This window comes from Mauremys mutica, chromosome 7, assembly GCF_020497125.1.
Source record: "Mauremys mutica isolate MM-2020 ecotype Southern chromosome 7, ASM2049712v1, whole genome shotgun sequence".
Classification (NCBI taxonomy): domain Eukaryota; kingdom Metazoa; phylum Chordata; order Testudines; family Geoemydidae; genus Mauremys; species Mauremys mutica.
The window spans coordinates 8,654,529-8,668,376 of NC_059078.1; the positions used below are offsets into that span (position 1 = coordinate 8,654,529).

The 13,848-nt window shown below is 41.7% G+C and overlaps 1 protein-coding gene across 4 annotated transcripts in view; it reads right to left on the reverse strand.

Moving 5' to 3' along the window:
- Positions 1-13,848, reverse strand: part of TMF1 (TATA element modulatory factor 1) — a 32,351-nt gene that overhangs the window by 4,998 nt on the left and 13,505 nt on the right. The window contains exons 7-16 of one of the 4 annotated variants that reach the window (XM_045024093.1): positions 12,025-12,191; positions 11,661-11,817; positions 10,071-10,163; positions 7,426-7,582; positions 6,272-6,464; positions 4,357-4,426; positions 4,180-4,272; positions 2,666-2,803; positions 1,807-1,953; positions 637-762 (exon numbers count right to left, since the gene is read on the reverse strand). In XM_045024093.1, coding sequence (XP_044880028.1) covers positions 637-762; positions 1,807-1,953; positions 2,666-2,803; positions 4,180-4,272; positions 4,357-4,426; positions 6,272-6,464; positions 7,426-7,582; positions 10,071-10,163; positions 11,661-11,817; positions 12,025-12,191 — 1,341 coding nt within the window. The remainder of the gene's footprint in view (positions 1-636; positions 763-1,806; positions 1,954-2,665; positions 2,804-4,179; positions 4,273-4,356; positions 4,427-6,271; positions 6,465-7,425; positions 7,583-10,070; positions 10,164-11,660; positions 11,818-12,024; positions 12,192-13,848) is intronic. The other 3 variants (XM_045024094.1, XM_045024096.1, XM_045024095.1) reach the window with 3 other exon arrangements.

Here is a 13,848-nt window from a genome sequence, read left to right on the forward strand (position 1 = left end):
CACACCTAATTTTTGTATATAATTATGCGTACAATTATGACAACTGTGTGTGCAAGTGACTATATGCCTATGAAGTGGTCATGTACACATGCAGTAACACTGATGATGTGGCATATTTTAGTATTCCTGACAGTGGGCATAATTCTGAAAATATGGCTGTGTATCTCTGCAACTCACAATTCCTGACTCTTAACATGGATTCTTTTATAGGTATGCACACTCACTGAACTGTATGTATGTTTACTAGCATAACAATTTGAAAATCAATTTGGGAAGTAACTGATAATTGCCATGCAATACAGCAAAGCCTGCTGACAAAACCCATCCATCTCTAAGCTGCATCCTATAAAGTTACAAAACAATTTATGAGTTTTACTGTAAAAAGAGCACTTAATTTTCAAGTCTAAAATTGTATTCCTTTGAGTTATTTTTCCACTGCCTAACTTTTAATAATTCAATGTACACTTTGTGATTCTTACCACATTTTCAACTTTAAGGAAAAAAGAGATTTTGAATTAAGTATCACTATGGGCACCTACAGGGTTACATATCTATTTAAATGATTAACTTAGTAAAAAGAGTTCATAAATCACTTGTCAATCTCTCACCTGATTTATATAAATGAAAGCCACCTACCCTTAGCTGTGCACGTAGTTTTGGTATCTCCTTCACCTTTTCTTCAAATTCATCATTTTGATTTGTTAATCTAACTAGCTCTTCTGCCATTATTGATCGAGTTCTTTCAAGGTTTCCAATTTCCAGCTAAGGTAACAGGCATTTAACAGTTATTAGAGCTTTGTGCTGAGAGTGACCTACTGAGTTACTAACTTTGTTTTTCATTTAAAAAAAAAAAATCAGAATGATTGATCTTGGAAGTCAATTTATTATACAGACCAGTGATAGTCAACCTCAATGGTTCAGGAACCAAAATAGTGATAAACATTACCCAAAACAGACACAGTGCTGCAAAGAGCCACAGCAGACGCATTAAAGATCCACTTGCAGCTCCCAAGCCTCAGTCTGAGTATCACTGATATAGACAGTACCAAGTGGATGTCAGATTTATAAAGAAAGAAAATAATATAGTATAGGTAAGAGTATTTGCTGTGGAGTAAGGTGTCAATTTAAAGAGCTCTTTCATACATAAAAATTGAAGCTCAAGGTTAATTTGCTAAACTGAGTGCATACATCTTAAACATGGAAAAACACATTATTCAAGTTTAAGACAGGTTTACAATGACACACAACTACATGTTTAAGTGGTTTCTTTATTTTCCAACCTGCATGTCACATAAGTTCACATTAGTATTCCTTACTCTTAAACTACAGTTAAGTCTTGGGGATTTCCACGCCCAGATCAGTAGAAACTAGAAGCAATCAAACCAGGTGAACAGAGATAGACAGGGGGAGGAATTCTGATATACTGCCTTTAAAGCATCTTCAATTAAGTGCCCTATGAAACAGCATTCAACACAAACTCCTCACCTTTTTCTTCACCTTTCCCTGGAACCCTGATCAATGTCGAGATAGCCAGGTAGAGTCTACTTGATCCACCTCATCCAAAACCTAGGTAATGAATGCTTACATCTCTTGTGATGGCCCATCATGACTTTAACAGAACTGCCCGGGGGATGGGTGGGGAGGAGTGTCCCTACATCAGTGCAAGACAAAACCATTGTTTGCACATCCAGACCCTACACAGCTATCAGTAAAATAAACGTTGTAAAACAAAGCCAGTAAAGTAAAATCACATTCATCTTTCTACTTATGACACACACAATAAACTTAAAGTGATTCTCACAGTACCTGTAGGTGAGCAATCTCTCCTTCCTTCAGTTTTAACTGTGACTGCAGATTTTCAATTATACTTGACCCTGCTCCCATCCTTACAGCATCATAAAGATTGCTCCCACTTGTAGACATTGACCCAAATGAATGATCATGAGGATCATCCTACAAATAAAAAGTTAACCAACCGTAAGATCAGACACTGAGAGACTTTAGCACTAGAAGCAAGAGCCTACTGATTCAATATGAACAGCAAAGGAAGACCATCATCATCAGAGTCAAAAGTTTCAATGCTTCAAATATATTCCTTCCAAACAAAAGCTCATTTTGAATAGCTAAACAAAGTTTAAGATAACTCCTTATTTGCTGGCTGTCATGTCACCTTTACCACTTTCCTTTGGCTAGTATAGATCTCTATATTCTCACAGATAAATTCATCAGAAGCAACAGCCTTTTCACAGATTGCATCAAGACACTGGCAGTGTTACATGGGTGAGTGGTGCACTAAAACTAGAATCACTGGATTAACAGTCAGTCAAGTCAACTTTAGATATAGTGTCCAATTATTTTATAAAGCACCTTGGAATGAATTACACGAATAGTACCTGAAGTTTATATTCTCCACATTACTGTTCTACATTTCTTTTTAAATGTACTCTTAGGCACCCTCCTTCAAATGCTATGCAAACCTAGACATTTCGTAGGTATGTTTAAGAAATCAGAATAGCTGAAATCACTTTTTTCAATGCAGTTACTAGCTAGATAAAATTAACATGCCAATAAAACTATTTGAAGACACCAACATGATTCATTGCAAACACACACAAGGTAGCAAAATGGTTGATCAAAAAACATCAACTGATAAATGATACATTACCTGGGAGAGGAAGGATGCCTGAAGGCCTGCCATATCAACTCCACTTATAGAGCTTGAGCGTGACAGTGTTGGAGTACTCGAAACAGTTTCCATTGCTGATGAGGTAAATGACTTACGCTCCTTTGAAAAATACAACAGCTAGTTAAGAGAAAGTGAATACAAGGAACAAAGACTGTTGAGGAAGAGGATGATGATAAACAGACCTTTTCGCATATAAGGGGGTCTCCTTTTTCACTCCCAAATGTATAGCACAAATTAATTTTTTCTGTATATTAATTGAAGTTTAAACAGTGACGTGGATTTAACAGTGTCACTAGTACATCTAGCCCAAGTTCAACTCCTTAGGAAAGCTTAAGGAAATGGTGAGAAACCTGCGGCCTGTCAGGGTAATCCGCTGGCAGGCCGCGGGACAGTTTGTTTACATTGACCAGCCCGCAGCTCCCATTGGCCGGAAACAGCGAAACATGCCACTGGGAGCTGCGTGCGGCCATGCCTGCAGATGGTCAATGTAAACGAACTGTCTTGCGGCCTGCCAGCAGATTAACCTGACGGGCTGCAGGTTTCCCACCATTGCCTTAGCCTTTCCTGGCTATGCAGAAACAGAAGTTACTACCTACTGCATAGGGAAGTGTTCTTTCAGTAGCCACACTGCATAATGCTGACCTAAGACCACAAAAGTACGTGAGCCCTGGAGACAATTAAGAGTTTTGCTGAGTTCATGTGCCTCACAGGAATGACACCCTGAACAAAAAGGTAGGTTCTTCCCTGGATGAAGGACAGTGAAGAGATTTTTTAAAAAGTGTTACAATGCCCAAATTCAGGATCTCTGAGGCTAAACTCTGTTACTGATGAGTTTTTCTAAATAGGCTGATGTCCTCTGCAGTCAGCAACTGAAGACATGCTGGCTTCAGAAGGATGAAGTAAATAGCTTTGAACAGGACTTTGATTTCAGAACTGCAGCAACTAGGAGATTAACAGTGAGGACAGAGCTGTGTTAGAATATCAACTGCTGACTGGTAGTGACTGATGGGCACTTGGTAACCTATGCTAAACAAAGTGGAGTCTGGGGCCTATAGACCAGTATTCATACCACACAGACACATCACAACTGGAATTAACCAGCACCTTGCCGGTAGTCTCAGCAGAGGTAAGAGTTTTTCAGTGTCCCTAGACACTGAATGTTATGCCCCTCAAGGTAAGGATAAAGGCACACTGGTGCAACAGTGTGGCTCAACCTATGCTGCCACTGTCCATGTTTCATTTATTCCGTGGCTAAGCAGAGGAATTATTCAGGATTGTCAATACAGCACCTTTCACACAAGCATTGAATTCACAGGAAAAGAAAGATGTGGAGAAGTCCCAGATACTTAGTTTCATGGTATTACCATGCTAGATCCTTGTAATTCTTGTTTGTTGTTTATGAGACATTTTAGTGTTCGAGACTTGCTCGGTCATCCTGTGTCCCAATAAGATTTTTAAAATACATGAATAAACATTAAAGCAAATTTCAATACCTTTTCCTTTGCTGTTTCTTGTACAAAAATTGCTTTCTTTTTTTCTTGTTCAACTTTCATTTTCTCCATTTCTAACTGAGTAGCTAACAGCATCTAGAAGGAGGAAATGTGGATTTTTAATCCCTTGCAAACTCAAAATTTTATGATGAAGCAATGCAATATCGAATTAACCAATACCTTTTCTTTCTTTGCTTCATCAAGAGTTTTCACATACTCCTCTTTCAGGTTTTCTAATTCAATCTCATACCTATATTGAAAAGAGAGAAAGGTAATGTAATTTTATTATAGACAATTGTCTCTTCATGTTTCTATTTTAGGTTCACACAAAGAAAAAGAATTTACTGAAACTGACAAAAGCATAATGCACTATATTTGCTTTCTATACAAATATATATATTTAAGCTTAATATCTAACTGCATCAAGAACAGAATTGATCTGTATTACCAAATGGAGAACTACAACTATTTCCCACACACTGACTTGTACGCAGTATGTGGCTACTTGAATGTTTGCAAATCTTAAGAACCCCTGTTGAACTACTACTTATGTTTCCATGAAATATCCTCTTAAGTGTCGTTAGTTGTGTGCATGCAGCTTTAATATTCTGGATACTTGGTCTATCATTGCATGAACCAGTAACACATTAACCTTAAAGATAAGTTATTGAAAGTTGCTTTAACTATTTCTCATAGAAAAACAGTGTAAGCATACTACAGAAGTGGGCATATGACTCTTCAAATTAACAATGAAACCCAGAAGACAAAACTATCCCAGGTGTCAGAATTTCTTAGGACTGGTAGATTGTCTGAGAAGAAACTGCAGTTGCCTAGAGAGGATGAAGTCTACTGAAAGATCAACAAAGTATTTTGATCCTCCCAATGTACCACCAGGATGCTGAAAAGGGAATTTCCTGATATGAACAGGAATCACAATGCAGGAAAGCACACCTCCCCCCAGGAACAGCCCAGGGGATTAAAAAGGAAACAAACACAGAGTTTGTCAGAGACATAGTTAAGAGGAAGAATTTCACAAGGATAATTCATAGTTAATGTTTCTACTACTGACTTCAGGTTTGCTTCTACAATAGTTTCTGTGCTGAGGCAGAGGTGGGAGGCCTGGATTGGATGTTGGTGGAAATGCATCAGGGCAGAGGTTCAGAAGGTGGTGGCAGGGAGCCACCAAAAAGCATTAGTTTTCAAGGGACATGTTTTCTTGTTTTTCTATTATTAAAAGCGGGAATTTGTTTAAGAAAATAGTCGTTGCCACAGTTCAACTTCTTAGCACTTGATAATTATTTGATTTAATTTCTTTTGGGAGATGTTGGATGCTTTCTAATGTCCCAATCCTGCAAGCTGCTCTGTGCAGATGGACCCTTATGCCAGCATGCAGGCGCACGGATTGCAACTGCACAAAGCAGCTTGCAAGAGTAGGGCCAAAGAGAACATTATCATAGGTGGCGCATGAACTGCTGGCTGGGGGAGGCTAGCCCTCAGCCCCGCCCCTTCTGCATCCCTCCCCCCACTGCAGCAGGCCCCAGGCCCAGAGCACCGGGAGGGTGGGCGGCACGTGTGGCCGCAGCCCCAGCCATGGCCGGTACTGGCTAGGGGACTGGAGCTCCGCATGCAGAGCGCAGAAAGCAGGAGGGTGTGGGGGCTGGAGGCAAAGCCACATCTGGCTGTTTGGGAAGGCATAGCCTCCCCAAGCTTATGGTACCTGCCGCCCATGAACATTATCTAATATTCTTGTCAAAAGCAAATCAAGTAGGTGAGAGTGACTGGTCATGGGTGAGGTGAGAGATTTAAGGCTCAATGCATCAGAAGTGCCATTAGGAACCCTAAGGGTACGACGACAGCCCCGAAGAGCTGAAGTGACCTGAAAGTAGTAGGGATCAGATAAACAAACGGGTCTCTGTCTTTGTCTTTCTTCATAAAACCTGTCCAGCAACACCATCAGTATTTTATATGGTAGTTATCAAATTAATACAAAAGAGCAAGTCTTCCTATTCAAACACAAAAACCTGATTGTTCCTTTCATTTCCACATGAATCTGACTAAAGAAACATGAATGAGCCAAGAACTTGACCCAATTCACCTATTGTTTTCATTTTCCAGTTTCTTGAGTCTGGCTCTCTCTGCTTCTAGCTGAGCCTGAAGGCGACTGTTTTCCTGCCTCAAGAGGCTATTCTGTGATTCAGTGGAAGACACTTGGATTTTATTGGAAAGAAGTTCTTCTGTAGCAGCACGTTCTCTCTCAGCTGCTGCTGCCAGGAGGGCTTGAGATTCACCTAATTCCCAAGAAAGAGTAAATACACAATCCATTATAAAAAAACAAAACAACTATTAGCTGACTTTTACACCAAAATAGACAGTCCTCCATAACTTAAGGAAATTATTTAGGTGTTTAACTGAAATGTTTGTCATATTTGCCAAAAGTTTTGAAAAATATCTGAATTGAATCTAACATTGTAAAGGTTTATTCTTGTACTATTTCCAGGCTTCAAGAGATATGTAGTCTTTTCAACAGCATTCAAAATGTGGTAAGCAATTACATCTTGGCATTAGCCATCAGAAGCACGTAATAGCAGGACTAGTAGATACAGTACTGTTTGAGAACTGGTTGGTGGCAGTATGCCTGCCCTCAAACAAGAACATGCAATTGGAGGTAGAGAGGATTGTTGGGCAAGGAGGATTTGAGATTCTAGTCTTAAAGAGTAAATCATTAAAAAGACTGAAACAGTAAGCTCCAGGAAACATTTACATACTCTACCTGTGGCTTTGGACATTTTATTCCATTGTCATTTTGTTCATCCAAGGGGCAATGTTTTTTCATTACAACCCTCAACCCAGGTGAAATATATTTGTTTTACAGCTTGGGATAGTGTCACAGTAAATCCAAAAACCACATCTGACAATTCAAGATGTTGGCCCATTTCCATTCCCGGGGCCCCTCTCCCAGGCCCACTCCCTTTTTAAAATGCTATATATACATAGAGTGCTTTTCACTTATATAAATCACTACCACCATACAATCTCAAGTCTTTTACAAATTCAGTAAATCATGCCACACAGCACCCTTGCAACACACCTAAGTATCATCCTATATTACAGATACACATTTGAACCCAGATCTCCCAACTCACAGTCTTAAGCTTTAGACACAAGTCTATGCCCTTCTCATTACATTACTGCCATCTAGTGTCTCCCCCACATTCATACTGTACATTGAAGTCTACAAGCTAGACTTACCAAGTCTGTCAGAAAGGTTCTTCTCTAACTTTTCCCATGAGGAGGTTTGTGCTCCCAGTGTTGCTTGTAGATTTTCGATCTGCCGAAGAAGTGGCCTGGTGGCAGATGTAACACTTTGACTCAGTTCTTGGTTCCGATTCTCTGCTTCTTGGAGTCTCTGAATTATGAATTAGTTAAAATGCCATTAAACCTTAACACGGCATGACCAGTTCAAATGTTACCACAAAATTCCGCTAAGAATGTAACTACAATCCTTATATGTTCTACAATAACTACTATTTAAACTGCACCTTTTTTTCCTTTTCTTTCTTTTTTTTTTTTTTTAAGTGAAGTCAGAGGAGAATAATACATCATCAAGAGCTGGAGTGACATCTTTAGACAAGTCATTAGAAAACAGGTCTGGTGTTTAAATTCAAACAGTAGAAGATGATTTAATTGCCAAGAACCCTTTTTCTGATGGTAGTGTTGTGTTAGTATATAACTGGAGTTTCCAGTATTAAGCAGAAGACAAGTCTCATCTAGCAGGCCCTAATTCTGAGCTGACAGCATATTATGGCTTCAATTTTAAAAATGTCATTACTTGAGAAAAAAGAGGAGGTCTCCATTCTGGGGCCCAAAAGTTCAAGTTTTGCCTCTACTAACCACTTCACACCTGAACAGGATCTGCTATCAAGCCCACATTTCCCTCCTGATGCTAACATATTCATTTGGCAATACTCTCTCCACAGGCTCCAGGAAGATGCCTCATTTAGACTAATCTCTGGGCTATTCCTAAAAGGGAAGGATGAAGAAGTAATCCACTCTTCCAAGGAAGGTAGGAAGGGATTTAAGTGTCCATTTGCTGGACGTTTTACAGCATAATCACACTCTTCATGGCTAAATTTTGCTTCATACTAAAAAGATCTGTCATGCTTAAAAAGCTGGCATAATGGTTTTCAAAGAAATATATTGGTTGAAAATCAAGCCACTAAAGGTTTTTCCTAACATTTGTTCCTAATGTTCTTCTGCATTAGACGTGGCTGAAAAGGTATCAACCCAAACAACTATCTTGTGGCCTATGAACTTTGAAGTCATTTGAGCATTTTGTATTCTGCTTTTAGAAGTCCCTCCCCTAAACAAATGACTCAGCATAATCCTATGTATGTAGTATAGTTGTAGTCGTATCGGTCCAGGCATGTTAAAGACACAAGTTGAGGGGAGATCGATATCTTTTATTGGTCTAATTTCTGTTGGTGAGTGACAAGTTTTCGAGCCACACAGAGCCCTTCTTTAGGTGGGTGGGGGGAGACACTCCCAGGGTCACAACAAAACGTAAGCTGGAATGGTTTGTTTAGCATATGTAGTTAGCACATATGGTAAGGGACCATTCAAGGTAGAGTGGCTCGTTAACACCTCTGCAGTCATAGGACAAAAAAGGGGGGGCTAGTGGGTTACAGATTGTTTTAATAAACCATATATCCAGTGACTTGGTTCACATTTAGTGTCTCACAGAGTAATGAATTAAGCTCCCAGGCTCGTCTTTTGAAAGCGTTCTGCAGGCTTCCTTCGAGGATGAGGACTGATCGATCACTCTATATCTGACCTATTTGTGAAAAGTGTACATCCCACAGGTGATAGGGCGTTTTTGTCTTGTATCATTTTCCTTTGAGAGCGCAGTGATTGTCTGATTTCACCCACACAGTTATTGGGGCATTTACTGCACTGAATGAGGTATACCATATGTGATAGGCATGGGTAGGATCCATGGCTCTTGAAAGGTGCGTTATGGGGGATGTTGATCACTGCAGCAGTGGAGCTATGTCTGTAGGTTTTCCATCTGTTGGTCTGATACCATTTTGAGTTATGTCCTGGTATGTGGGGCACTTGCTTCTGATGAGGAGCTTGGAGAGGCTGGGGGATTGTTTGAAGGCCAGAAGTGGGGGTTCAGAAGAAACACTGGATTTATGGCTTGTTACAACAATCTATAACCCACTAATCCTCTCTTTTTGTCCTATGACAACAGAGGTGGAAAGGGGCCTCTCTACCTTGAATGGTCCCTTACAATATATGCTAACTACTATGCTAAACAATTTGTTCCACCTTGCATTTTGCTGTGACACTGTGAGTTCCTTTCCCAGACCTGAAGAAGAGCTCTGTGTGGCTCGAAAGCTTGTCTCTCTCACCAACAAACAGGCATAAGAAGATTAAGCACTTGCTTAGGGCCCCGAACAGCTCAAGGGGGCCCTCTATTTGCTTTTTAAGTATGCACTGTGGGGTGGGTTGGGGGGGACATTCCTTTTTAGGGCCCCCAATGAGTTAGCACTGCCACTGCCAACCAAAGTTGGTCCAATAAAAGATATTGTCTCACCCACCGTGTCTATCTCAGTATAATCCTTGCATTTTTTATTTTCATAGAATCATAGAATATCAGGGTTGGAAGGGACCTCAGGAGGTCATCTAGTCCAACCCCCTGCTCAAAGCAGAGCCAATCCCCAGACAGATTTTTGCCCCAGATCCCTAAATGGCCCCCTCAATAAGGGGGCTCACAACCCTGGGTTTAGCAGGCCAATGCTCAAACCACTGAGCTATTCCCCCCCACACACACATTTTGAACCAAATGAAGATGTAGCGTGCTAGAAATATCAAAGAAACAATTGTTACTGTACCTGTTGTAGTTCACTGATTTCTTGACGCAAATAGTCCTCCTTTCTTGCTGCTTGCTGCTCGGCTCGTTGAAGTGCCAGTCTCAAGTCTGCCACCTGTATCAGCAGGAAGCAGACAACTACTGTATTTCATTAATTCCTAATGAAGAATTTTAGTTTCCACTTGTCACTACTACAGCCACGTGTATTTGCATCAGTGAATGTTGTACAGGGGGCTCCAGTTTAAGAGTTTTACAGGTCAGCTCTGCATACCCACACACACCATGTGCATAACAGTTTCACTAGCATACCCATCCACTGACTAGTTATACAGTGTCCAGTTCAAGGAAGTTACACTTAGCACAGGGGTCGGCAACCTTTCAGAAGTGCTGTGCCGAGTCTTCATTTATTCACTCTGATTTAAGGTTTCGCGTGCCAGTGATACATTTTAACAGCTTTAGAAGGTCTCTTTCTATATGTCTATAAAATATAACTAAACTATTGTTGTATGTAAAGTAAATAAGGTTTTTAAAATGTTTAAGAAGCTTCATTTAAAATTCAGTTAAAATGCAGAGCCCCCGGACCAGCTGCCAGGATCTGGGCAGCGTGAGTGCCACTGAAAATCAGCTCGCGTGCCATAGGTTGCCTACTCCTGAGTTAGCATCACAATAAGAGAATGGCACAAGCATGAACTATGGCTTACCACCCAGGGCCGGTGCAAGGATATTTCGCGCCCTAGGCGAAACTTCCACCTTGCGCCCTCCCCCGTCCCCAAGCCCCCGCCCTGAGCCGCCTCCCCTGTGGCAGCTCCCCACCCCCCACCCTGAGGCACCCCCTCCCTACCCCAGCTCACCCCTGCTCCGCCTCCACCCTGGGCACGCCGTCGCTGCTTCACTTCTCCCGTCTCCCAGGCTTGCAGCGCCAATCAGCTTAGGCGTCACAAGCCTGGGAGGCGGGAGAAGTGAAGCAGCCCCGGCGCGCTCGGGGAGGAGGCAGGGTAGGAGTGAGCTGGGGCAGGGAGTTCCCCTGCATGCCACCCCCCCTTCCCTTACTTGCTGCAGGTGGCCCTCCCCGTGCTCCCCTGTCCCAGCTCCCTCCGCCTAAATGCCGTCAGCACCAGGGTGGCCGAAGATCTGGCCGCCGCGGTCACTGCCAAAGAAAATGCCACCCCCCCAAATACTAGCGCCGTAGGCGACCGCCTAGGTCGCCTAAATGGTTGCACCGGCCCTGTTACCACCAAAATTATAATCATGAATTTAGACAAGATAAGCACATTTAAAATTACAACTTTGGACAAGCGGTTTAGTGCAATATGACTTTTCTCCTCCTATGTATTGTTAATTAAATTTATTATCTGGTCTTCACGCTATTTTCTATTTACTAGGTTACAAAACAGTCGTGCTAGATTTGTTAGGTATTTTTTCCAAGCTGTTTTTGGCCAAGGTTTTTTTTTAAATTTATTTATTTATTTATTTTTTAAGGAAGAATGGAGGAGAATTTTGATATCCAGCTTGCACAAAGCCTGGTTCCCTTCAATAGAGCACATCATCCACTAGCCCAAAGTACACTCTCAAATTAGAAGAGAAAGCTTTAATCCCCATGCTTAAAGCTCACCTGAATTGCTAAAGCTTCTTGCTGCTGGCGGGCTTCGTCTTGGGCCTTCTCCAGAGCTAATCCAAGTTCTTCCTTAGCTTTCATTTCACGACTTAATGCTGCTTCTTGTGCTTCACTATCCTTTGTAGCATTAGCTTTGTGAAGATCAGCAAGTTCCCTACAAACCAAGAATTAAAGGCACTGGAATTTTAGATCATAAAATTCAAATTAAATAGAAAAACTACAGTGATCCTCACAGTTTATACCATGTCAAGATGACTTACCAAGTAATTTTTTACTATATATTATAAATATTTCTCAGGCACTATATACAGGAGTTTCTAAATGTAAATTTCTTGATTTTTGCATGAAAGTATCTGCTTACTTGTATGCGCTATCAAGTGCTGCTTGAACACTTCGATTCCGTTCTTCAAGCTCTTCCATGTCAACCTGAAATCTGCTGAGATCCTTCTCTTGTCGCTCTACCACACTGTTCAGTTGTTTAATGTTCTCTCGATGCTGCTTTTCAACTTCCTCCTTGCCATCAAGCACCTATTAGAGTGAAAAAAAAATTATAAGTCTACCAAAATAACTGAAAAACCCCTTCCAAATTTAAGATGGAGGATTTTATAAAAGTCTTCCTGAGTTAAATTCCATTAAAACCTGAAACGCCAGCTCCAATTAAGACTACAACATTTTGCACTTGAATGGTTACAGCATACCTGTGAGTCAATACAGACATAGGGCAACTAGTGGCAATCAAGTTCAGGGCCAACAGAAAGCCCTGCTGAGCACTAACATAAGTTTTAGAGAGAGTGAAATATCAAGAGCCCGAATAAGACTTACTAAGACTACTGAATAGGCTTTAAATTACCTTTGGTGAGTGAAAGCCTAGAATGCAAGATTCCTGGAATGGCGCTTTCACTAAAGTTGAAGAAAAAAGGGAGAGATGTAGGATGCTGGGAAGCCTACTGAGATAAGGAAACTACCACCATGAGCGGCTTGTGAACCTCCAGCTGGGGGAGGCTATGCTCCAGCCCCGTCCCTTCCGCCAGAGGCTCCACCCCTTCCATGCACCTCAGAACCCAGAGCCCCCCAACCACCGCCGTCAGCCCCCACCCCAGGCTGGCTAGTGCCCGCAGTCCACCCCAGTCCTGGAGCGCCGGGAGGAAGACCACACGGTGGTGCCGCTGCTCCACCCCTGGAGCCAAGTGGCACCACCAAAGCGGGACCCTAGGGGCAGAGTGTGGGCGGGGCCATGCCTGACTGTTTGGGGAGGCTCAGCCTCCCCCAGCCTCCCCAACCCACCGCCCAGGACTACCACCGTTGATTAGGTGGCAACTGTGACACTGGCAGACCAGGTGCCACCACGTGCCAAGGTTCCCAGGTCTCAGCTGAACACTGATAAATACATAGTTGGAACCAGTCTGGCTCACCTGTGTGTTAGTATTGTTAATATAAGTATTAGTTATAAAAATGTGTTTTGTATTTAGACTTTATGAAATTCTTGTAAGTTGCTGCCTGCATTAATCTCACTTATAATACCTGTATCATGTTATAAGTTAATACTTACGTGTTTGCTCTGTAACAGTAAATTACCAGAAAGGACAGAAGCATTAACACATGTGAAATACTAGCTTTGTCTACACTAGCACTTTTGTTGGTAAAACCTTTGATGGTTAGTGGCACAGGTGCTGACTTTGGGACCATCGATCACTAAGGCAAGCTTGACTAAATGACAAGATAGATCAGAGTACCCCAGGGGAATGTCTGTGACTCCATGATTACACTGCCTGAGGAGTTTACATTTTATACTTGGTTGATGAAATCTAAGTATACAGCTCTCAGCCACTTTGGAGTCTGTGCCCCGTTTCCTGACAGTCAGCCCTGAGGTTGGTAATCATGCTATTGAGCCACTGCAGGAACACTTGACAGCAACATCGACAAAGAACTATAATAATATCATCAAAACTTCTCTGGCTGCTCTAATATATCTCCACTCCAAGGTATGAGAATCAATAATGTCTGTAACGCACATGACATACTAAAAAGAGCCCTTCAGAGAAGTGCCATAAACCTAGGTCTGGAAAGCTAAACTGGGAATTCCACATCTGATCACCAAAGTTAAACTAGCTACTGTTATGGCAGCCAAGAGGCTATTAAGCCTCTGAAAGCATGAAGTGACATTTGTGTCCTGAACTTTCACAGA